Below are 26,591 nucleotides of genomic sequence, written 5' to 3'. Positions count from 1 at the left end.
GTTTATACCAGAGAAACAAATAGAAGCTGAACACGGGCCAAGTTTATTCACACACACAAAGCCCATGTAGCTCTTCATCAATGTAATTGCCTTTTATATTGTAGTTTAAATAATAGGCTCTATTATTTCCTTAAAATCCTAATATTCCTGGCATTTTATCACTATGTTTACAAGGTAGGTTCTTCAAAAATGTGAAGGAAAGAGAAAAGAAACCTATACAATTTTTACAACATCAAATATTACTTTGAATTTTTTTTAGCCTTAACTACTTGACATCTTCTGCCACAATCTGGTATTTCTACTCTCATAACAAAAACATAAACACTCTACATTTTTCATAGGAATTTGACTTTTTATTCAATAACATTCTTGCTCATGAAAGTAAGAGGGGAAAAAACATTCTGCAGTCTAGAGGCTTAGGCACAGCAAAGAAGAATAAGGAGGAGGAGCCCTTGTTTTCTGAACATTTTGTAAAAAGATGTCCTGTGGTTTAACCTGCTTCTTCAGACAGGGAGTAGGCTCCTGTGGGGGAGGGGATCTCTCTCAGGAAGGGAGACGTCAGAACATTTTTAAACTGCGCTGTAACCTTTAGTTTCAGAAACTCCCCCAATGCAAATTGATGGCAAGGAGATTTGTTTTCCAACTCCCTGGGTTCAGAAGAAGAATATACAACGAGGGCCGTTTACATCTGTTAAACGGAGGGCATCGTTTCCAAATCCAAAAAGTCAGGTCACACGATAGAAAACAAAACTAATTCCAACGTATGAATTTATTTGCCCCTTTTGTTCTGATTTTATTATATTTACGTGAGTATGTGTGTGTGTGTGCAACCACAGTGCACTGTGGAGGTCAGATGACAACTTGCTGGAGCTGGTTCTCTCCCTCTGCCTTGTAGGTCCTGCAGATTGAACTCAGGTCTTTGGGCTTGGAGCAAGCGCCTTTTATCCACTGAGCAATGTGGCCTGGCCTTATTCATCCCTTACAAAGAATACAGGTTTTAATATTTGGGTCTTTTCTCATACTATGACTGCGGGACACTATGATATTTCTTTTTTTTTTTTTTGTATGAACCAATGTTTAACAAAGAAAAACCAAGACCCACAGGGCACAGTGACATAACCCTTCAACTGCAGCACTCAGGAGGCAGATACAGGCAGATCTCTGGGTTTGAGGCCAGTGTGGTCTATACAGTAAGTTCCAGGACAGCTAGGGAGAGCCTGTCTCAGGAAAACAACAACAATAACAACAAACACAACAAAAGAAGGAAGGGAGGGAGGGAGGGAGGGAGGGAGGGAGGGAGGAGGAGGGAGGGAGATAAATAAGAAAGGGGCCCTAAGACTGTAGCAGTGCTTTAGAAACAAACAAAAATTCATAATAAAATACTCATCACCAGTAAATTTATAGCAATACAAAGACTAACAGCAGCTTCATTGTAAGTGAGCAATAAGGACTGGACCGTGGATGTGGGAGGGGCTCATGCTACTGTCTATCTTCTAATTTTTCTAATAAGGAAAACCTTTAAAGGCTGGGCATGTAGATCCATGGATAGAGAGATGGCCCATCGCACAGGAAGCCCTGGACCCCATCTCCAGCTTCTATCAATGGGCATGCTGGGGGACCTGGTACATGACGTTAATTCTGTCTCTTATGAGGTGGAGGCAGAAAGATCAGGAGGTCATTATCTGCTACAAGGAGTTCAAGGTCAGATTAAGATACATGAGACCCCCGTCTCAAAAAAATAAAATGAAATTCAATAAAATTAAGACTTCAGGAATGCATGTGTATAAGAAAAGTCTATTGGCTAATTTCCAACAGTCTAGTTGAATTAGCAAAGTTTGTGTCTCTTCATCTATGACTTCAAAATACCTCAGTCTTACATATATAGGCACCAGAGAACACATCACATTGTAGGGTTTCGGGGTCCACTAAAATTTTTTTTGTCTTCTACAAAACATGTGCTTTATTAAAACAGGATTTTATTATTTTTTCTTTTACAAAGCCCTGGAATTTGCTCTGTAGACCTCTTGTCTCTGCTTGTGAATGATGAAATCACAGGCATGCACCACCACACACAGTGGTAAAACATAGGTTTCAGTTCACGTATGTCTGGTTCTCTTGCACTTAGAATAACACGTACAAAGTAAGTCCTTAGGTTTGGAAAGCTGAAGATGTGTACCAGGTCTGCTACAGAACTGCTTATTGGTCACTGAACCTGGCTTTGTCTAGCCTCATCCTAAGATGTATGTTCTCATGAGTTCTCATAAACACTCCTACAAAGTAGATGCTGCCCTAGCATTTTATCTGAGAACCCAGAGAGGTAAAGTAACCCTTTCCGAGTGCAGCTCTGATGATACGGCCCAGATAAACCCATTTGAGGACACCGGTTTTCCATGGTCCTTTTAAAGCTTGCTACAGTTGAGGCTGTCAGCCCCAAAGATCTTGTTGCTTCAGCAAGTCCTTTCCATGCTCCACCTCTCACAATAGGGCAACACACAGGCTCTTTGAAGCACAGGCCCTGAACACAACACTCTTTTCTTCAATACCAGATTGTTTAAAAGATTCTTGTGGTTGCTGCTGCTGTTAGCAATGGAGCTTTGCTGTTGGTGATGATGTTGTTCCATTTTGTTTTGTTTTTTAGATAGGATCTCAAACTCACTGTGTAGCCAAAGATGAACTTAAGCTTCTGATGCAGCTGCTTCCACTGCCTGAATGCTTGGATTATACATATGCACAGCACACCTGAGTCATACGGTTCTCAGGATCAAACCCAGGGTCTCTCACATACAAGCCAAGTCTTCTCCCAAATGGTTTGGCTCCCAGACAGGCTCTCATGTGGCACAAAAAGAACCAAGCAGGGACTCGGGCAGGAAAACCCGTGCATCCTTAATCATAACCCAGGGTCTACCACTGGAGCCTCAAGCACATGAAGGAACTTTACTATGGGCACACAGCTTCCCTCTGTGTGTGGAGAAACTCAGAGATGGGCTAAGGGAGCGCTGGCAGAGGGCCAAGGATGGCGTGGAGCCATGGCCAGAGTTACATTTACAATAGGAAAGGAAAGCCAAGCTAGTTTCAGCAAGGCCTGAGCTTCGGTCGGCAGATCTTCCCACATTTTGAGAGGTCGACCTATGGGTAAGCATGATGGGGATTCAGAGTTGCCACAGAGCCGCAGAAGTGCCACGTTCTCGGGGTTTACAACAGGACTTGACCTGGCAGCCTGCTGGCTTCAGAGGCTGGATGGCCATGGCAACAAGGAGCATTTATTGAGTGCTTACTGAATCCTAGCTCACAGGGGTGAATTCTTTTCTTTTCTTGTTTGTTTGTTATATTTTTTGAGACAGGGTTTCTCTATGTAGACCTGGTTTGGTTGCCCTGGATGGCCTCTGCCTCCCTAGTGCTGGGATTAAAGATGTGGTCCACCACCACCCAGGGTAAGTTCTTTTATTCATATTTTCTCATATTAACCTCAAACAGCCTAAAGAAGCAAGGCAATTCACCCCAAATTTACTAATAAAGAAAGTTGTTCAAGCTACATGGGCTCATGCCTGATAGAGCCACAACAATGCTCTCTTCCAGAACTCATGAACTATTTAGCTCAAATTAAGCTTTATTTTTTTTGGGGGGGGGTTCGAGACAGGGTTTCTCTGTGTAGCTTTGGAGCCTATCCTGGCACTGCTCTGTAGACCAGGCTGGCCTCAAATTCACAGAGATCCTCCTGCCTCTGCCTCCCGAGTGCTGGGATTAAAGGAGTGTGCCACCAATACCCAACCTCAAATTCAGCTTTTAAAGAATAAAATTCTCTTTCTTTTGTTCTGAGGTAGAGTCTTGAAATAGGATGCCTTCAAACTCTTACCAAATACCCAAGGATGATCTTGAAGTTCTAGTCCTCCAAGTGCTGGGATTGCAGGCATATACCACCATGCCTAGTTTTTACATGGCACTAGAGAACCAGACCTACAACTGAGCATCTTAGGCAAACACTCTACTTGCCTAGAATGAGATACTGAGATATATCCCTAGCCCTCAGAAATAAAACTTCACTATTCCCATTCTCTTTCTTTAAGACTGAGTAAAGAATTCACATCTGGCTGAGTGGTGGTGGCACATGCCTTTGATGTCAGTGCTTGGGAAGAAGAGGCAGGAAGATCACATTTGGGGCCAGCAGGATGGTTAGAGGAGCTTGCCACCCATCTTGATGACCTGAGTTTGATCACAAGACCCCACAGGGTAGAGAGAACTGACACCCGCAGGTTGCCCTCTGACCTCCATAAGTGTACACTCACAATTCGTGTACAAAAAAAAAAAAGAATATTCTTTAAAGAATTCACATTCTGACTTCCTGCCATTCGGACTTTAACCAACCAGGCTTAATGAAAGTTAAAATTAAACACATCCAACAATAGCGACCATTGTGTTAGCATTTCAATGAATCCTTTCAGGTCCTCCTCTGAGTTCTTATTGAATGATCAGCATATTTAGAGGAAAAGCCACTCTTGAAGGGGCATGGTAGGTGAAAGCAACGTGGGAAAGTTGTTTTCATTCTTACTGAACACAGGAGGCAAATCCCTACCACCTCCCTGTATTAAAACACGCTGTGGTAAACGGAACCGTAAGAAACCTGAACAAGTCCACTGCACACAGCACACAGCTCCACCAACACTAACTAGCCACAGTATCTGTGGGCTTGCTCTTTCTAAGTACATTCATTTGGATGCCATCAGTCCTACACGAGAGGATGAGGACATTTAATGCAACTGCTATTCATACATCCACAGACAAGCGGCATTTCTGTCACAGTCTCTTGTCTTCCACAGACAGTAATACCCACAAGATTGCCCTGTGATGGTCTTTGTGGTAGTCAGATGATGAAATAAACTGACTGCTAGAGTTTAACTATGTCGTCTTATAGTTGCTTCATTTTTGAGAAGGGTAAAATGTCTTCTTGAGCAATGACTTTGTCAATACCTGCTGCCTGGCTTCAGAATTTCTGCAGAATGATCTAGAGAGGTCCAGCTTGCAAGAGAGAGGATTATTTTCTTCCAATGTCCAGTTCTTTGACCAGGACATATTCCCGTATGACACTTTTGGATCTAACCAGCTATGTTTGGAACTTAGCAGATAAATAACAGATTCATGTCACATTAAAAAAAATAATGGTAAAAAATTTGGAAGAAAATTACTATTTCTTTTCTAAGGACACAACTTAGTGAGAGTGATTTCGAACATTCCACCTCCTGAAAAAACGGTAATTATTCTTTTCTCTTAACCATTTTGCTGAAGTCCAAGTGATGTATAAGTAGTTTGTATAATTAATATACACAGTTCGATCAGTGGGGGATAAACATTCCTTCGTGAAACCATTGCCACCGTGGAGACCACAGACATACTCATTGCCTCCAAAAGTCTCCATCCACGGATTGATTGGTGATAGGAACTGATTGATTTGAAGTGCTGGGACTCACACCAGACCCTCCTCACACGTGCTAGGCAGGGTCTATACTATCCAACTGCATCTCTATCCTGTATTTAGAACACTTGAAACAAGATCTCTCCTGTTAGAGTGCATTGATAAATATGCAATGAAGTTTGGTAGCTATACCCAAGTCTGCATAAATCCCTGGCACAATTCCTTTTCCTTGAACTAATCTAAGAAACTAATCAGATTTTATTAACACATGAGTAATCTGCCAGGTGTTTTTGATAGTACTTTTAAAAAAACAGAAACAATCCTTAGGGTGGTGGTGGCGCACACCTTTAATCCCAGCGCTCGGGAGGTGGAGGCAGGCGGATCTCTATGAGTTCGAGGCCAGCCTGGTCTATGAGAGCTGGTTCCAGGGCAGGCTCCAAAGCCACACAGAGAAACCCTGCCTCGGGGAAAAAAAAAAAAAAAAGACAAAACAAAACAAAACAAAACCCCAGAAACAATCATCAAGGCGGTGGTAGCACACGCCTTTTATCCTAGCACTCAGGAGGCAGAGGCAAGCACATGAGCCAACTTGGTCTACAAAGCAAGTTCCAGAATAGCCAGGGTTGTCACACAGGGAAACTGTCGAGAAACCCCGCCCCCCCCAAATAGAAACAGTGATAGAGAACAAAGTCATAGCCCCATATTACTATATAGATGATCTATTATATATAGTCACTAATAATGCGTGTAAGACAGCTGCCCAAAACTGGGCAGGGTCCAATAATAACAAATCACGACATATCTGCATAACACACTACAGTCTAATGAAAATTAATTACAGCTATGTATAGCAATATAACTGTAAGACAAATGATACATTAAGCACCAAAAAATGCATCATATAGTTACATTGTACATATTATTTCATGATCCATGGCATAAACAAAAATATAAGACTATGACAAGGGTTGGTTGGCCCTTAGACAACAGGGAAGGGTAGAGGACTTTACAATGTTATGTGTGTATTATATACTACAGACTAAAAAAAGACAATGATTAGAACTGACCTATATTTCTAGTGACACACAAAGATACACTGTTTACTAAAAAAAGGCTATAAAATGGGATCTAATATATGCACTTTCTATAGAAACACATATTTCAGAAAGGAAAGGCCACATAGGATAGAAAATAAAATACTGACTTTGGCTTTTCTCAAGAAGTCCAAGTAACAAATGAATTTTGATTTACTTTGATTTTTCCCATAGAGACCTTTTCTTGCCATGACCTTAAATTTTTAGAAGACATTGATAGAATAATAATGTTTCTTCCATTGCTTTGGCTCTTTTATTCCCAAATGGTACAGTTTTTCTCTTGATAATATGACCAGCACACCTTCAGTCAACTCGGTGTTGATCTGCTCATGCAATCCCCAAAGCCAAGTGATTATCATGCACTAGAAAGGCTTACATACTTTTCTGAAACTCTTCCAGTTTTTTAACAGCTTCATCTCGTTCTTGCCTAATTTTGTCACACTGAAATTAAAAAGAGAGAGAAATGTTAAATTCATCTGATAAAATTTAACCGTGACAAGGCGAGAAGCAAAAATAAATTTACACACAGCAGTTCTTTTTTCTTTTCCTTTTTCCCCAGACACAATAACTTTGGGGGCTGGAGAAACAGCTCAGCAGCTGAGAGAGCAGACTGCTCTTACAGAGGACCCCAGTTCAGTTCCCAGGACCCATGCCACGCAGCTCCAGGGGGACCTGGTGGCCTCTTCTGGCCTCCCAGAGTACTGTATTAGGGTACACTTACACTCACTTAGACAAACACATAATTAAAAATAAAATGAACTTTAAAAAAATCTTTCCACCGTCCCAGTACTACAGGTGTTGGTTGGTACAACTCATGGAGCAAGAGATGCACGCATTTTACCCAGCTGAGTTTCTAGGACTTTCTAAGATAACTAGTCATTCATAGCTCATGATCTCCTTGGTAAGAGACCAACTGACTATCCTTTGAGTTAAAATGAATTCCTCCTTTAAGAGACTACATATGGCCTGACCCACAAAAGAACCACTGAGCTGTCAGAGCCCGTCTTGGGGTAGGGAGATGGCCCAGTGTTAGGTAAGAGTGCTGGCTAGGCAAGTTTGAGGAGGATCTGAGTTCAAATTCTCAGCATCTACGCAAAGCTGGGCATGGGAGGATGGAGACAGTAGACTTTGGGAGATCTGGGGGAGAGTGACAGAGCATGACATCGGATACTCTCCCCTCCTCCATGTGGGCATGTAGGCACCTGCACACTCGTATGCTACACACACACACACACACACACACACACGCAGGCGCGCGTGCCTCTGCGGGATACACCCACAAAGGGGACACCACACTTGTAACAGGTGCACAGGGCTGAGTCAGTAAAGCTAGCCATCAGAATCTAGCGAGCCCTCTCTCCCCATGCATGAGTCAGGCTGGACCAAAGATTCTTTCCATCAGAAGACATGCTGCCCGGGGTTTCCTCTGGGAATCCATCCTCTGTAAAACACAAACAACCTGCCTCACAGAGTTCCTAGCTCCAGTTTACAGACACACCTCACTTGTTATTGTTGTCGTCGTCTATGTATTGAAAGTTCTCTTCAGAGAGCTGGATTCTTGAATCAGTTTTTCACACCTGAATGAGCAACAACAGACCATACAACCAGTAGCCATGACACTGCCGGGCAGCTGCTTCTGGAATGTTCCTCTTACTTTCTATACCTGTCTCCTCCCCACCAGATTATTGCCAGGCTGCCCACCCGACTCCAATAATGCACAACAGAAGACACAAATAGAACCCAAGTTTTTGACAAAATCAGGGGACTCCAGTCATGGTCAACTAGGGGTGCATGGCTGATGTTTATTTGCTCATTGAGTCTCCATTTTGCCATCTATCCTTTCTGCAAGTACAAGGTCCTCGGAGGAAGATTCTTCATCGCGAGACAGTGCTCCAGGGTGGTGCAATAACTTCAAGTTATTTGAGTCTCTCATTGTTTCTCTCGAAATTTCATTTAAAGAAATTAAAGGTGTACCCAGCTCCCACTTATGCGCCCAGTTTTCAGCGAAACTTGACGAGAATGTAAACAGGGACTGGGGCTCAGCACTCTACCTAGGCAGACTGGAAAAGACCTTCACACAATAACCACCAACAAGTCTCCCATTTCCTGGTCAGAAATAATGTGTGGCCCTCATAGGCAGGCCGTTTCCAGCTATCCAGAGGGAAGACTTGATGCCGATGCTCAGTGCTCTTAAGACCCAGGTGGACACTCTAATTAATAACAGATCTCAGTCCAGGGTGCAAGGAAAGGATTCTAGGGAGTCCAGCACACACTAACCTCTAGTTGTCGACACAGCCACATGCTGTCTCCCAACCCCAGCTGTGCTCTCTCGGGGTCTTCGTGTTGCTTTGCTTTCTATTTTCTGCAACCGCATTATGATAGAACTGGCAGCCACTGAATTTACCATCTGCTATGTTGAAAGGCTGAAAGGGTGGGAGGGGTTACACACGAGGCAAACGCAGCTCACTGATTCCCCACCAGAACTGATGGAAATATGAGTACACTCCTGTACCAAGCAAGAACTCAAATGCCCACTTACAACACCATCCCAGGGGAAGTCAGACACATCCTGCAACCTTTCTCTCCATCTACCAACAAAGAGACATTACAGAGAACACAGGCCCTGCAGCAGGGTTTCCTCTTTGTGCCACAGAGACGGCCCATATCCATCCTACCCTCTCCTCTGCCCTGCTCATGCAGCTGTACCATCTGTAAAGTCTTTTTTTGTGCTGAGAATTGCTTGTGGAAACTTTGTAATAGCAACAGATGTTCTTTGGACGACATCACTCAACAATTCTCTATAGCTCAAGGCTGGAGCTAAACCCGGCAGCCTGCATGCTGGTTGCTTTAAGCAAACTGAATAGTGTTCTGGCCAGTCTGCAGATGCTGCCTGGCCTCTTTAGAGAATGGCAGATTGACTGGAGGTTGGTCTTGGTGGTTTCGAAGGCCCTTTGTGTGAGAAACCTAGGCGATTTTCCAGATCTCATCATTAAGTTCATCTCAGCCCGTGAAAGCTCACCTGGTTTGTGGAACCAGATCAGGATCTGAGAACACTGGGCTGCAGCGCAATGTCCTTCCAGCGTGAACTGGCACCTTCCCCACTCCCCGGCTACCTATCCGCCAACACTGTCAACTTAAATGTCTCTCTATCTGGGTTCAGTAGAAACTCTGAACTTCCATAGACAAGATTTACAATCTGCTGAATCTGTGACTTATGCAATAAAAGCCTCAACATTCCAAATTGTATCTGACTTCCACTAATGTCTTATCATCTGGGCACACACATGCAACACAACAGTCAGCTAGTAGAAAGGACAGTTTGGAGCCCACACACTGTCTCCACACACCTCGGGGATAGAAGACATCAGATGACCATCCACTGACGTGGAATTGTGAGCATTTATCTCCTGGAACCACTTGACAAAACTAGCGCCAGGCTCTGTGCTCAACCCTGACAGGGGCCTGGTGGGGAACATCGTAGATTCCATAGTTTCACAAAAGTTAGGACCCACCAACAAAAACCAACAATGAGAAGAGCAGGGTATAAGGACCAAGGACATGGGCTACAAGACAAGAAGACTGCAGACTTGTAGAGACAGAACTCGGCAGTTATACTGCCAGAAGTTAGGTTTTTCAGAAGCTCATTCCTCTTATATCCCAAGTCATGCTATTTTAAAATGGAAACTTATAGCATCAGAACCAGACGTCGGTGCCTGTTTTAGAATCTTCGGTGGGGGTAGTGAGAGGACCATCAAGTCTATTGTTATAACTAGGTAAGTCTGGCTTCTCTGGCCTGTGCTTTCTGGACATGTGCAAGGTTATCCTTCAGTACGTTCAATCATCCCACCACATGGAATTCCTTTTGCTCCATTCCTCTTTTGGAGTTCTTTTTCTTCTGATTCAAAGTTCTTTCCCTCCAATTTTCACAGGAGATAAAAGAGGAGTGGCTGCCCCCCACCCAAGCTGTCGTGCAGCAGTCTCCAAAGTCGAGGTATTGTGTGTGAGATGGAAACACATGTCATCAGAACTGAGACCCTCGCTCTTTGTTTCTGGATAGATTGCTGTTAATGAGAGACTCATTTTCACTTTCAAACTGCTAAGTAATTACTTTTTCTCTGGCACAACCACTTGCCACTCCATCTCAAAGAAGCCTCGTGTATGTGGATGTATTATGCATGAAGTTACCATAATGGATGCAGATCTTGCTCTTTAGAGTGGCTTCTTTATTGATTTTTTTTTTAAAAAAATAATATACTTGGGACCTTCACCTCTGAATATTACACGAGAGGATGGGATTGTAACAATAGACAACCGAGCCAAGATGCAAACACGATCATATATCTTGCTTCTTGAAGCAAGTCTCGGAAGTGTCTGCCTGGCTCTCTTTTCATTCATTGTTCCTGGCAGGCTGACAGAACTGTCTGATGCACTGTGACAGTAGCTCACCCAAACGACTTCTAATCAGCCACTTAAACATTTATGCATTTCAAAACTCAATCTCCGAACATAATATTAAACATAAATACTATTTAACGGTAGACATTCTTCTATTATACAGATTTCCTTCTCTCTCTCTCTCTCTCTCTCTCTCTCTCTCTCTCTCTCTCTCTCTCACACACACACACACACACACACACACACACACACACACACACACCACCAACTCCCTGAGAAATATGAATGCTATTCCATTCAAAGCTCAATGAGGCTCCCCACCTCCCCCTGCCCCATAGGAAAGGGAAAGAAAAAATAAAAAAACAACCCTAATCAGTTATGACAAAGATTTCGAGCAAGTTACAAGAGACGGTCCTTCGAGAGCGGCGGTGTGACTAACATTTTAATGTGCTGATGGGCACACTCTGAAGAAGCATGTTTTGTTCACCTGATCCCAAAATACAGCCCATCTATTTTTGCACGCCCCACTTGCAGATTTGGAAGATTTTGTTAACACCAATGTGATAGGTCCTCTGCCTTTTCCCCGCACACTGCTAGCTTTCGATGCCATTTGGAAAACGGGCAAAAATAATGGGAAAAGAAAGAGGCCATTTCAGAGTCCCCGCTTATCCTCAGGCCCAAAGACCAGAGGACACTCACGAACAGTCTTGGGGATTTTGTGTTTTACTAGAACCCACAAGACATGCTTCTTTCCTGTTTAACACCGAGATAATAATAAATTCTCTTGATGGATTTGACAAGCACAAAGAAATAGACAGATGGCTTCTTACAAAAAAAACACAATTCTATGTGTAAGAGAGCTAGAGGAAGGAGGCTTAGAGACAAATGACATTTAAATCTGTTTATTAAAAGAGACTAAAAGTTTGTGCATGGGAAAAAGCAGAGGTCATGTCCGTTTGTCTTTTTCGTCCCACCCAAGCTGTAGAGAGTTACACAATAATGGCAATATCACAGCTATTTGTCAGCCCGTCTAGGGCCCCTCACTAGTGGTTCTACTAAAAAGCAGAGCCTCATCTATTTTCCTTTATGTTTTGGTGACCAGAAGGCATTCGGCCAAAGGGTCTTCTTCCATCGCTTTCCTTACAAACTCAAACAGATTCTGATTCCATCTGCAAAGACTTATATAAAACCCACAAAATGGCCACACCCGTTTTTAGGGTGGGCGAAAGGGCTACAAAGAAAGAAAACAGTTAAAATACTAGTCCAGAATTGCGGAGATGGCTCAGCAGGGTGGAGCAATTTTCCTCTTAGCCTGATGACCTGAGATAGATCCGTGCCCAAATGGTAGAAGGAGAGCCCCAGCTGACCCCAGCAAGGTGTCCTCTGACCTCTACCCAAGTGCTGTGGCACACACACTCATAATCACACACACACACACCAAATAAATAAATAATAAATAAAGCAACAAGAACCATTGGTCCACCCTTAAACCTTTTAGTCCTATTCTTTGAGTGCACAGTGCCAGGTTTAACATGTCTACACATACATATTTTTCTAATAAAGGATTAATTTGATACTTAAATTTCAGTTTTTTCAATACAGAGTAATTAATTGATGGTATAGTCATGACCCAGAAAAAGTATTGGGTCTGATATTTTGCTGTGGAAAATTCATACATTTGCATTAAAAAAACATGGCTAGAGAGATGCTCAGTCAGGAAAGTGCTTGCTGCCCAAATATGAGGACCGGAGTTTTATCCCCAGAACCCAGATTTAAAAAACAAACAAACAAAATCTGGGCATGGTGGCACACATCTGTGACTCCAGAGCTGAAGAGGCAGAGCTTAGTGGATGCCTGGGGCTTGCTGGCCTACTAGCCTAGATAGCTTGGTGAAGTTCAAAACCAACGAGAGAACGTCTCAAACAAAAAAAATGGATAGTACCAGATGAATGACACCTGAGGTTGCCCTCTGACCTCCTCACACATGCATGTGAAAATGCCTACTTCCAGGTACACACACACACACACACACACACACACACACACACACACACACACACACACACTTATTAAAATAAAACTAAGAACTTTGTAGAAAGAATCAATATACTCAAGTTTACTTGTTTATAATAATAAAAAAAAAAAAGCATGGAGGGCATAAGACCCAGGTTTAGATCCAGACTCTGTCACTAATTACTGGTAGGTTCTCAGGAAACTCACTATATCTCAAGTCCTTATGTTTGCTTGTATAAAATGAAGCTAAAACAGTCTGAACCACTTTGTCATGGAGATAAGAGGGCACAGATATCCCATAATAGTCTCTAAATACAGAGACGAGCTCCTGCCTATCTGCAGAACCTACATCCACAGGGACACTGCAGCAGGCATGAGAGGGTCCTATCTGGAGGAGCCAGATCTGTTGTGTCTCCCCGGCACTGTCTCTGGCCTGGTGACCAAGACACATAAACTTGTAGAGACAGAGTCGGGAGTAATACCTCACCGGGTTCTTTTCCCCCTTCCTCTATTTTGCCAAATTTCCCTACATTGAACCAGCTATGACAAAAAGGAACTCTTCCAATGACTGTCCACAATGGGTTCAATTTAACTCGAGGCCCGGGCCCCACAGAGGAAAGATGGCCGCCTGTATTTGTTGATGTAGACAGGATAAAGCCCAGGCAGTCAGACACAAGAAAGTGCTTTCCCAGAAAAAAACAGTGTCCTCCATTTGCCGCCTCCGGAACTAAAGCTGCTTTTACTCATTCTATGTCGTATAAAAGGCTTTTATTATATGCTTCTCTCCTTTGTGACAACCCCCACCTTGGGGGGGAAAAGAAACTGCAGTAATAAGCAAGCCGGTCTTTTAATAGAAGGTAAACAGAGTGGGGTAGACCTAAAACCACTCACTCTCCTTTGTTTTTACACACACACCCAGCATTCCATATTGCTTTCATTTCTTTTCTTCTCATTTCTGTTAATAGTTATTTTTAAAGAATTAGGACAGAAACAGGTCAATAACGCCTACAGATGCTGCTAATGTGTCAGGCCATCTTCTGGGCTCGGAGAAGAAGTAAACAGTTTACTGGCCGAGGTCATTTCCAGTCCTCCTTTTAACCAACCTATAATCCCATGTGCACAACAGACAGATCGCTGCAAACCCCACACAAGAAAGTGGCTCTGAGTTAAACAACTATGGCCACGCCAACAGGGAGAGCAGGTGTTTACAGAACCACTTTTTTTTTTAAGGGTATTTCCAGGTCTATAGATAATCATGGATTAAGAAACAGAAAAGAAAACAGAACCTGCCGTCTCCTCCCTCTTCTGTTGCACGGTTTCCATTCTCTTCCTTTCTCTGCCACATGGAGACGTGCAAGCATTCTATCTCCCCCCATCCTCGCTTACTTAATCATGCTTTTCACTTATTATGTGTGTGTGATGCATGTGTGTACAACACATATATGTGCAAATGCAAGCATGTGCCATGGTGGGGATCAGAAGACAACTTTGGGGAACGGGTCCTTACCTTCTACCATGGATTCTGGGTGATCAAACTCAGTGTTTTAACCTGCTGAGCCATCCTGCTTGCTCACCTCACGTTTTTAGATGAGGTTAAACCATACTCCTGCATGAACCCCTGCAACTGCTTCATCTTCATCCCCTCTGTGCTGTCCCAAAAGCATACACAATGTAGACTCCATTGACCTCCCCCTGGAGCTGAAGTCTGATCAAAGGGCAGCAAACTGCCCACCACGAACATCCCGAGGAAACTCACTTTAAAACCGTGAGATGCCATTGACCAGGGTCTAAACACCCCTCCTCTTGACTACTTTACATCCCTGGGACTTTTGTGTTTGGGGGGTTATGGCGACAGAACTAAAAATCTTCTTTTCGAACTATTATCCACGGCCTTCTTGCCTTAGAAGATGTGTATACCAGTTCCTTTTTAGCATGGGCTTTTTAAAATAACCCTCGTCTACCATTCCCTCAGTGGCCTAAGAGAGGAAAGGAACCAGGATTTCAGAGACCACCTAAGATGAATTTACAAAGGCACAAATTGGGACCAGAGAGATAGTGCAGTGCTTGAAACCCTTGCTGCTCTTCCAGAGGACCCCAGTTCAGTTCCCAGGACTCACACTGGTGTCTTACAAACACTAGAAGTCCTGGATGGCCTCTTGGGCACCTGCACTCACATGCACATACCCACATAGATAACGATATATGATCACAATAAAATAAATACTGTAAAAAGCAGGAGAGCCTTAAAAACTAAATTTAAAATAATGATTTTTAAAGGCAGATATAATTGATTCTGAGCTAAAGCACTTGCCATTACTACCACTAGTCAAACTATGCCCAGGCAGCCAGTAGATTTAATGACTAAGAAAGTCTAATGATTCTTTTTTTCTTTTCTTTTTTTTCTTTCCCCAAGACAAGGCTTCTCTTAGGCTTTGGAGGCTGTCCTGGAACTTGCTCTGGAGACCAGGCTGGCCTTGAGCTCAGAGATCTGCCTGCCTCTGCCTCCTGATTTCTGGGATTAAAGGCCTGCGCCACCACTGCTCAGCCTCTAATATGATTAAGAGCTCAATAAATTAAGTCCAACATGCTACAGATTTTTATAACTAGTTAGCTGCCTACTGAGTGTTGTTATAGCCCTTGTTCAAAAATTAGGAAGATAAGGTGTCATCATTTCATTCTTACTTCAAAACACTTCAGACTACTTTATTTATTTTCTGCCTGGGATACATTTTCAAAAATACTTTGACTATCTGATTTGATAAAAGTACTTTATTTAGTGATTATAATTAAAAGACCATATTTACCTTTTAAATTTATATGTAACTTTCATTTTTGTTTTAAAACAAATGCATAGCCCATGTTTTCTTCTATTTTTTGTTTTCTATTTAGCCCCTCCATTTTTCTTATTTTTCCCCTTGGTTGGCAGGAAGAAAAAAAATACACGTGTACATACAAGCATGTGCTTTCTGATACAGGAACTCAATTTGTAGCCCAGGCTAGCTTCAAACTCCTGGCAATCCTCCTGCCATAGCCTCTCAAGTGGTAGGATTACAGACCTGAAGCTCTCTTATACATCAAACACTCACAGACCGTAAGTAAACATTTTTAGAGACAAAAAGGACACAGATTACAAGAGCAAACAGAATTCATTTATTTCATAGTTCAAAAGAAAACTTCCATATCCTGTGAAAATATTCATCACACTTCCCCTGTACTCACACTGGGGTTTTTCAACTTCTCCTTTATTATTCACACAGACAGCAGAAGCAAACACACAAAAGGTGTGTAGAGATAGCTGACTAAATACCAAAGCCTACGTCCCTCCAGGACCCAACAAGTCTGGGACCTAGAAGCAAATGTCTCCAGTGTCCATCACCAGTGTCCCAAGTGTGACCACTAGGAGAAAAGCACAGTTCTTGAGGACTTGTGTGGCCTGGCCTGGTGCCTTGCTACACATTTAACTGCATTTTTAATCTCTCAGGGCTGTGCCTACTGTGGCATGCCTGCTATTCTTACCATCAGGAGCCTGGAGTTGATATTAGCTTGAACCACACATGCAAGAGAAAAGAAAAGAAAAGAAAAGAAAAGAAAAGAAAAGAAAAGAAAAGAAAAACAAAACAATAAAACCTCTCTCATTCACATTTAACTGAAATTGGTGACTGAACAATGCATTATGCTGCCTAGGCGTTCAGGCTTGTAAGAAAAGGGAGGGGTACAGTACGAACCTTCTCCTTTGTTTTCTGGTTCTCTGCCCGAAGGTCTTCATATTCGCCTATTGCTAAAAGAGAAAAGGAAAGAAAGTGACATTACAACTCTTTCCGAAATTCACTGTGGGAAAACCTGCAAACTCAGCTGACCCCAGTAACTCTTCACAAAGTTCAGCAGAGTGGAGAGACCACCAAAGGGCTTTTGCTTTCCAGTCTTTGCAGATGTGAGCCCACCACACTGAACTTTAGTTCTCCCTGAGTCATCAGGAAGACCGGCCTGACAAAAGGGGCCTTGAAAGATTGTCTTCTGTGATCCCAGGACTTGCCTTGTGAGAGCACTCAGGCCCCGGCTGCCCCTCCCAACACTTTCCACCTGGGTGCCAAAATCAGATAGAAATTAAAGTAGGCTTGCACACTCAACATGATGTCATTTTTTTTTGTCTACTTTATTCAGAGCTGAAGGTTTATGGGATGGACACTGGACTGAGAATATCTGTTTCCAAGCAAGACAGGCAGTGGCCGTGCCATAACCAGGAACTGGCCACCTTCATTTCACTAAGGTGGGAATGCAGACTCCCAGATAGTGGGGAAGTGCTCACAAAGAAACATGAACCCCCAAATTCTTACTTTAGTAAAAATGCCATTTTTAGTCCTCCTTGAAGTTGAGCTATGTAGTTTGGAACAATGGCCTAAGATGACAAAGAGGCAGAGCTTCTGAGGCCAGAGTAGTTTACCAGCCCTTGGACAAGACTGTCACTGAGACCTAGGGAAAGAGGGCTGCCATGTTCACCTTTGTAGAAATTTTAATTGGGATTTATCTAAGAGTAGTTCAGTGTTCTTTTTTTGTTGTTTTGGTTTGGTTTTGTTTTTTAGTTTTTGGTTTTTGTTTTCAAGACAGGGTTTCTCTGTGTAGCTTTGGAGCCTATCCTGGCGCTCGCTCTGGGCTCAGTGTTCTTAATAAAAAGAAAAAAAGTTTACTGCTCCTATTAATAATCTGAAGACAGAAGTAAAAGCCTGAGACCAGTAACTTGGATGGCATTACAGATGGGAAGCGTGCATAATGACACATGCCTGTAATTCCAGCATTAGGAAGACTGAGGCAGGAGAACCCACCCTGGCCTCAACAACCCTGTCTCAACCTTCCCTCCCACCTAAAAAAGAACATCCATATAACCTGAGTTGCCACGGACCACCCCAGCCGGGTATGGGGGTCCCTGGGATGAAGGTCCTTGGGTAAGGATTCAGCAGTGACAAACAGAAACAAACACAGAGGCAGTTTGGATCTGAGTGTGTTTTGCAGTTCTCAAACAAGGTTTTCTATAGAGATATTTTCTATAGAGATATTTCTATAGAGATGTTTTTGTTAAACAAACCCAAACAGATGACATTATTGTTACTTGGCATAGTGACGCAGAAATCCAAAAGATAGAATCATCCAGGGTTAATCAAAACATAAAATTGTCCTTGATTAGTCAAAACGTAGGACCGTCCTTGACTAACATGGGATCATCCAAGGCTAACCACATATTTCTTAAATTAAATTAATATATTTTTATGGTCAGTTATTGTTTAACATCTATTACCTAGTTCTTGCGAGTTTTTGAAGTATTGAGCTATTTTAACTATTTTAACTCTTTCTTGTTAAAAGCTTTTGTAACCAGACACTTAAGCCCACTTTCAATGACACATGTATAGCCATATGAAATTTTATTGTTGGGAAGTCTTTACTATTTGTACTTATGTGAATGATGGAATGATTTGGAAAGAGCTAGTGACCCCATCTCAAGGGATGGTTTCTTATCTATTTCTTTTGTTTAAAATGTCAGCATACGCTTTTAGGAACATTTCATTAATGTGAAAAAAAAAAAAAAGGAATAGAAGGACAAACAGAAATTGCCACGAGAATCACAGCCCAATATTTTTCTGTGGCTGAGAGTTCCACAACCTTTTCCAGGAGACCTCCTTCTTTTGAAGTTATCGCCTCAGTCTGTGGGACATGTCACACAGAATCTACTGGATTTGGTGTGGCACTGAGTCATCAACTCTAGAAATGTATGTTTCCCACAAGGCCAGAGAACACACACATCCACACACCCACACCCCCCACCTTATCCCCCTTCAGTGACCAAAAGGCTGGGGACACCTGCTGTGACTGCAGTGCTAAGCCTGCAAAATAAGCTAAGGTACAAAGTTACAGAAGCCACATACCCCCAGAAGTCTTCAAGTATTGGATCACTTACAAAACGGTTCTGAACACACACATAAAAACGGAGCCCTTGAGAAAACATTTACATTGCAACAGGAAAGAGTTGATAAGGCACAAAGTGAAGCCCTCTGCATGCTGGCTCCTCATCAGTGCCCACCACACACATTCCAACAACTGAGTGTGAACCAAATTGCCCTAGGATCTAGAGAAATCATTGGAATATGACACCTTTAACAGAAACAAACAAAAACAAAGAGATCTCTAAATATGCATTGGTGCTATTGGGTGGTAGACTAAGGTCACGGCACCAAACATCATTATCCTACCTAATACAGCTTCAAAACATAAAGATAAGAATTATTTTATTGACAGACTTTGACTTAAATCATTTAGCATTTAAATGCATCTGCAGGGCTGGGCAGATGGCTCTGCTTTCCATCCTGTATGAAGAATTAAGCTTGAATCCCCAGGACCCACATAGAGATGGGCACAGCAGCGTGTATCTCTAACCCCAGCATTCCTGTGGAGAGATGGGAGGTGGAGCAGGAGCATCCTTGGTCACTTGAGGAATAGCTACTCTGGCACACACAGTGCTAAACAACAACAACAAAAAAGAGCCCCTGTCTCAAACAAGGTAGACAATGGGACGGACACCCAAGGTTGCTCTTTGACTGCTAAGTGTGCCTGTACATACACACATTTTGTTTTTACTTTAAAAGTTTTAATATAGGTGAAATAAAAGTTTTATATGTAGGTGAAATTTAAAAAATCAAAATTGGAGCCAGTGAGATGGCCCAAAGCCACTAAGCCTGATAACTTGAGTTCAATTCCCAGTGGATACATGGTGAAGGGAGAGACCCAACTCCCAAGTTGCCGCCTAACTTCCACATAGGGACTATGGCATGTGCACACACACACACACACACACACACACACACACACACACACACACTCAATCAAAACTGATTTAACACTGTACTATTAGTGACCTAATTTGCAGACATACATATAAACAGTAATGGCTTATAAAATTATAATCTCGGATTGACATTAAAAATAAGATTTTTTTTCTATTTACGACATCAAATAATGCCTTGGGAAGCTTTTCTAAAACACACCATGCTTCCATTATACTCCAATAGACTCAGACAAAACACAGTAAACTCCTAATTGCTGGCTTCTTTATTAAAGCATTAATTAAGAACCCTTCACCTATAATATTTTAATAGAAGCCACAGAAAAGATGCTTTCTTATAACTATGTGCAACTGTAACAAAACAGTTACTTAAGTAAGAGAAAATACAGAAACAGTATAATGACCTTGGTCACAGCTGAGGAGGGGGATGAGACACAAAAGGAAAGAAAACTGTCTATTTCTTTGAAGTTTAAAATAAACAAAGCTCACTCCCAAAACAACATTCATGTATACACTCAAATGCATACATATGAATATGTATGATCCTGGTTGGTACAGGCGTATCACTAGCTATCATCATCAACGAAGTGGCCTCTATTACTCGGGTACTTCTTTTTTGAAAATTGTGTGTATGTGTGTCTGTGCAGTTCCCTGCAGAGGCCACTGGGGGACACTGAATCACCTAGAGTAAGAATTGGGGTTGTTGTGAGCCACCTGAGGGGGGTGCTGGAAACCAAACTCAGGTCCTCTGTAACAGCAGGAAAGGCTCTCTTACCTTCAGAGCCATCTCTCCAGCCCCCTCACCTACTTCTCTCATGGCACGTGAAGAGGCTTCACGGAAGGCCTTCTTTACTGCTTCAGAATTGGCTAGCAGTTTGAAACATTTAAAGTAAGCATGCACAGCTCAGGAAGTTTAGCAATGCCTCATACAAATGTGACTGGCTCCTTCCCAAAGGAAGGGCACAGCTTGGAGAGACTCCATTCACACATCAGTTTAGCAGCTTTATGTATATCACAATGTCAGACAGAGCAGTAATTAGATGAGCACATACTGTCTGAGAGACCCTGAGCAAGTCCATCCACTCACTGAACCTCATCTTCCTGGTATGGGTGTGGTGCTCTCATGCTGGGGAACAAATGAGTTAACATGCTGGTGTTGTCCAGTATTGGCTACAGAAATTGCTACCAAAATGGCAAAGCTTGTCACATCCTGAGCAAATAACAAAACAATGTTCTGGATTTCAAGGTTACTTTTAACCACACGTCCGTCCCCCCCCAAAAAAAAATGGCTGACTGGAAGAAATCTGTGAAAGCAGGAGACTACTAATTCCAACAAGCAAGAGAGGGGAAGCAAGCTAATGTGCTGAAAAGCCATTTGTCACAACGAATCCTGGCAAGGATGCAGAAGCATGCCGGAGAACCAGACTTTTGAATCCTAGAAGCACACTTGAGCCAGCTGGAGAGTTTGGCAATCACGGGGCCCTGGACCCCTCTCCATAGTGGGTGCCTCTTCCCCTCCAGGTTGACTTATCAAGTCTAGGGTGTGTTTGATTATCCTTACTGTTTTGTTTTTAAAGAAGTCAGTTCTCTAATGTATAGTCAGTGTGAGGAACACCCGAGAAACAGTATGAAAGAGACGGAAAAAGGAGGATGTCGGAGAAACAAGCAAAATGTCAGGCAGAGTACTTGTGTTTCAAGAATCACACTGATTTTCCATTTTCTGAATTCCTAATGCTGCAGGAAGCCATCTGCAGCCGGCTCTCTCTTTGGGCCACCAACCAGCTCCCAAATAAAGACATGCAGACTTACTACTAATAAATGCTCAGTCTTTAGCTTATGCTTGTCCCACCAGCCCTTATAACTTAACTTGTTTTTATTCATCTACATTTTGCCTCAGGTATGCCCTGCTTTTCTGCCTCCTCCATGTCTGGCTGACTGTGTCTCTGTGGCAGGCTGGCCAGCTCCCTTTTTCTCTCTGCCCACCAGCCCCACCTATCCCTCCCCTGCCATTCAGCTATTGGAAGGTCAGCTTTTTATTAGACCAATCAGGTGCCTTAGGAAGGCAAGATGAAACATCAATACATCCTTACATAATTAAACAAATAGAGCATAAACAAAAACAACACACCTTTACCTAGTTAAACAATGTATTCTATTCCACAACAGCCGTTTTCTTCCCAAGTCACAAACGCAGCTGTCTCAGAAACATGACATCTCAACTTCCTAACTACAAGCTGCCTGCACCACCCCTAGAGAAGGTCAACAACCTCCACAGCTACCCCAGACCTGCCTGTGTTAGCCCTCCAAATCCAGCAAACTCTGGGTGTCAGGCAGGCCACTCGTCCTACCTTCTAGCAGCATCCCCAGATCAACACTTTCAACAAATGCTTTCCCAGAGCTGCAAGACCCAACATGGCAGCCCTTAGTCACAAGCAGCTACTTGAATTTTAGCCAATTACAATTAAGTAAAGTATGGAGTTTGTGCACTAGTCACATTTCCCAGGTAGCTAGTGGGTACCACATCGGACACAGGCCAGTACTGTCCTCGCATCTCTGGATGCCCTGTGAGCATCTCAATCAGCTAGACCGGGAACTTAGTACTCCCCCTTCACAGAAACTTCTTGTTTCCTGTCCTCAGAGTCTCCTCCGGGTACTGTTATTCACCCAGCCACCAAGCTAGCACTTGAAAGACCACCCTAAACACCTCCAAAGGACCAACAAATTCCTCCAATCTTTAAGAAGTGTGCCATCTACATGTTCTTCCCCGGCAGCCAGTGTCAGTGCCCTCCACAGTGACACCCGCTTATCTACCTCTAATTTCTGATTCCCAGTTGAATCTCCCTTTAAAGTTTTGTTTTCTTACTTTAAAAACCTCCACAGACTTTAGTATCACTTTCTTAAACCCCTCTTTTCTTCCTACCACTCAGCTCTTGTCTGTGATTCAGAGTCTCTGAAAATATTTTCTGCTCTACCTATAAGGTCTTCCCCAACCTCTCTTCCTTTACAATGAAATTCAGCTGTCATTTCTTCTAGAAAGCTCTTCTTGTATGTCTTAAGCAAAATCAGCACTTATATCTTTTTTTTCCCCCTTTGGTTTTTCAAGACACGGTTTATCTGTGTAGCTTTGGAGCCTGTCCTGGAACTCGCTCTGCTCTGTACACCAGGTTTGGTCTTGAACTCACAGAGATCCTCCTGCCTCTGCCTCCTGAGTGCTGAGATTAAAGGCGTGCACCACCAACACCTGGTGCTTAAGATATAAGAGCTTACTTATACCTTAATGTGTCCCCAGAGCACCCTACTCATGCAGAGGCTGAGAACCCTGTATACCAAAGTTGGAGATGTGAAAGGCTCCAAAACTAAAAACTTTCTGAAGGTATGGTTCCAGATTTTGGAGCATTTTGAACGTCACATTTTCAGATCAGGAATGCTGAAATGGTACAGTTTATATAAATATTCCCAAATCCAAAAGTATCCAAGATCTGAAACAATAGTGACCTCTGCTTGAACCCTGTAACATTACAAGTTACCCTCACACACCTGTGTGTTTGCCTTCTCTTCCCACTCACTGTTCTCTGACTATGTCGGCAGAACACCAAGCAGAGTTCACGCCTACACCAAATGAACAGAAGGTTCATACAAACATACCACGCAAAAACAATTAAGACAAATATTAAAAGAAATCTCCGTTTTAGAAATGAAGACATGGATGCACAGAGAAGCCACACCTGAAGTAGAAGGTGGAAGCAGACCCTGTCTGCTGATTCCCAGAGTCACTCACGGCAACTGAGACTGCTAAGAGTTACTGTATGGAAGCTGACAGCACACCAAACGGGAAACAGTCCATTAGGGCAAAGACTGTGTCTTTATCCACCCAGATGTCTGCATCTAGGACTGTGCCTGACTTAAAGCAAACATTGTACTGAGGAGGAAGAATGAATCTGCCAGCCGGGCGTTGGTGGCACACACCTTTGTCCTAGCACTCGGGAGGCAGAGGCAGGTGGATCTCTGTGAGTTTGAGACCAGCTTGGTCTACAAGAGCCAGTTCCAGGACAGCCTCCAAAGCCACAGAGAAACCCTGCCTTGAAAAAACAAACCAAAAAAAAAAAAAAAAAAAAAAAAAAAGAATGAACCTGCCTTCACTCCATTGCAACAGCCAAGCACTCTCCTCACCAGGCAGAGTCTCACACCTATGTCACATCAAGACACAGTAAAAATGAAGCATTAAGTAACAACCAAATGTATCCAGAAAGAACAGCACAGCAACACTGTTTCCTGCCATTTCCTAATGCAGACTGGTAGGTAGCCATGGGCTGAGTCTGCCTGCCAGACTCGGGAGCTTTGAAACTTGACTAACGGGAAATGAGAACTAGAGCCATAAAGGGCTGTTCAATTCACACAGGGCCCCCTTCTGCTCAAGTCCCAGTGGATCCTTCTCCACTTAGAGCCAGAGTTGAGAGGGAAGCCATTTAGACCTCACTTGTTAATTAAATCATTATAAAAGCTGGGGGGGGGGAGACACTACTGGGAAAGCTGATCAAAAAACAAAGGTGACAGATTTCCTATCAGGCAAGCCTGAGCTCCATCAACACTAGGTGGGACACATTTCAGTGCTAATAAAGAATAACCCTGAAGAAGAACTCTCAACAAACAGTATGAATGGCTTCAAATTAGACAACAGGAAGGATGGAAACTAAGTATCTTTACAGTCCATATATTTGCCATATATATATATATATATATATATATATATATAATATATATATATTTCCACATAATTGTGCCTGGTCTCTAGCATGTAGGCTTGTGCATCACACAATCTCCATAACAATAGCAAAAAGCAAATAAATGGCACAGCAACAATCCTCTTAGATCCGATAGAGGTCAGGGGGCAAGTCCCACCCCTGCCACTGGAGACACAAGGGCAGCAGAAAGGAATACAACTTACTGTGGTGAGTGCCTGGGAGAAACCCCTGCTGGAGAACTAGGACTCAGACAGAAAATCCTAGGCTGTATTTGCCCGAGTGCAGAGGCTTGGCTTGTACAGTCTGAGTTCAAAATGTGCTGGTGGTGGGGACGTGGAAGGGCAGGTTAGTGGGGAAAGGGTTCTTTTGTTTCATGTCCTAGAACCCTTAGAGGTGCCTGCCACTTCCTTCAGACACAGCTGCTCTACAAGTGATGCTCAGAGAACTCCCAGAACTCCCGTCCTCACCTTTTGTTTGTTTGTCTGTTTTTTGACACAAAGTCTCTCAGTACATAGTCCTAGCTGACCTGGAAATCACTGCATAAACCTGGCTGCCATCAAGCTCACAAATATCCACCTTTCTCTGACCCCCTGTCTTGTGGTTAAAGGCATGGCCACCATACCCAGCTTGCCACTCTGTTCTTAAGACCTGATCTCAAAAGAAACTGCTTTACCAGAGCCTAACAGACTCGGAGGAGGGAAGTACCCAAGTCAAGCCCACCCCCATTCTCCGTCACACTCCCACCCCAAGCCTCCCTCCTCCCCTGAGGGTCAGGGGTGGGTGTATGACACAAAAACAAGATGGCCCCGCTAGCAAAGGTACTTGCCACAAGTCTGGTGACATGAGTTTGATCCCCAGAACTGATGTAAAGATGAAAATAGGGAACCAAATGCACTAAGTTGTCCTCTGACCTCCCCATAAAAATCTATGGTCATGTACAACCATACTTCACACACACACACACACACACACACACACACACACACACACACACACCACACACACACACACACCTGCTTCTGTATACCTGAAGCTACACACACATACCTATACATGTACACCTGAACACCTGCAACTACACACACACACACACACACACACACACACACACACACACACACACAAAATTAGATATGTTAAAAGAAAAAAAAACCCTTTGAAGACAGTACAGTCAGCAGGAGATTCTCTCTAGGATCACTATGAACACTCAGATCCCAAAATATTTCTTATGATTGGTTGTTGTCACTTGGAATTCCAGCATTTGAGGGGCAGAAGCAAAAGGACCACTGCAAATTTGAGTTCATCCTCGTCTTCTTACTGAGTACTGGGCCAGCCTGGTCTATAGGGTAAGACCCCGTTTTCAGAGGGAGGAAGGAAGGAAGGAAGGAAGGAAGGAAGGAAGGAAGGAAACCAATTGGGTATCTGCCTGTAACCACAAATTATACGAAAACTTTTCCAGGTATTTTTTAATTGTATATTCTTATTTTTATGTGTATGAATGTATTGCTTGCATGTATGTCTATGTACAACATGAGAGTGTGGTGCCCACAGAGGCCAGGAGGGGTATCCAGTGTTTTCTATCAGATGTTGACTGAACCTTTATAAGTGGGATCCATGAACAGCGTGGGCAGGGGCTCGAGAATGTGAAGACTTCCTCTATATCCCCTAATGCATTTTGCATTAATTTGGAACATTTATTAAATTCTGGGCCCTATTCACACATTGTGAAAACCCCAAGTCCACATTTTATTCAAATCCCTTTAGAATTATCTGTGTCTGTAGATGGCTTTTTCTTTGGGCTGCCAGCTCACAAAAAATGACATGGAAGCTTATTAATTATGAAGGCTCAGCCTACAGCTTGGGTTTGTCCCACTGGCTCTTACAACTTAAATTAACCCATTTATATTAATCTATGTTTTGTGTCGTGGCTTTTTACCTCTCTCCCATCTGACACATCCTGCTTCCTCTCTGTGTCCTAGATTCATCTCCCCTTCCTCTCTTTCTCTTCCCGGAAGTCCCACCTAACCTTTTCCTGCCTGTCTATTGGCCATGCAGCTCTTTTTAAACCAATCAGAAGGTGCCTTGGCAAAGACATCTTTACAGTGCATTGT

The 26,591-nt window shown here is 43.0% G+C and overlaps 1 protein-coding gene and 1 long non-coding RNA gene across 3 annotated transcripts in view; one reads left to right on the top strand and one right to left on the bottom strand.

Moving 5' to 3' along the window:
• Shtn1 (shootin 1) overlaps positions 1–26,591 on the bottom strand; it is a 196,832-nt gene that overhangs the window by 75,051 nt on the left and 95,190 nt on the right. For both annotated transcript variants that reach the window (XM_027406873.2, XM_027406875.2), the window contains 2 exons: positions 16,635–16,687; positions 6,882–6,942 (listed from right to left, as the gene is read on the bottom strand). In XM_027406873.2, coding sequence (XP_027262674.1) covers positions 6,882–6,942; positions 16,635–16,687 — 114 coding nt within the window. The remainder of the gene's footprint in view (positions 1–6,881; positions 6,943–16,634; positions 16,688–26,591) is intronic.
• Positions 1,319–12,198, top strand: LOC118238515. The gene is made up of 3 exons (XR_004768925.1): positions 1,319–3,431; positions 8,183–10,274; positions 10,431–12,198. It is a non-coding gene; the product is annotated as an uncharacterized LOC118238515 (long non-coding RNA).

The sequence above is a fragment of the Cricetulus griseus genome, chromosome 3 (genome assembly GCF_003668045.3).
Source record: "Cricetulus griseus strain 17A/GY chromosome 3, alternate assembly CriGri-PICRH-1.0, whole genome shotgun sequence".
NCBI lineage: Eukaryota > Metazoa > Chordata > Mammalia > Rodentia > Cricetidae > Cricetulus > Cricetulus griseus.
This window is presented reverse-complemented; position numbering and strand designations above follow the sequence as displayed.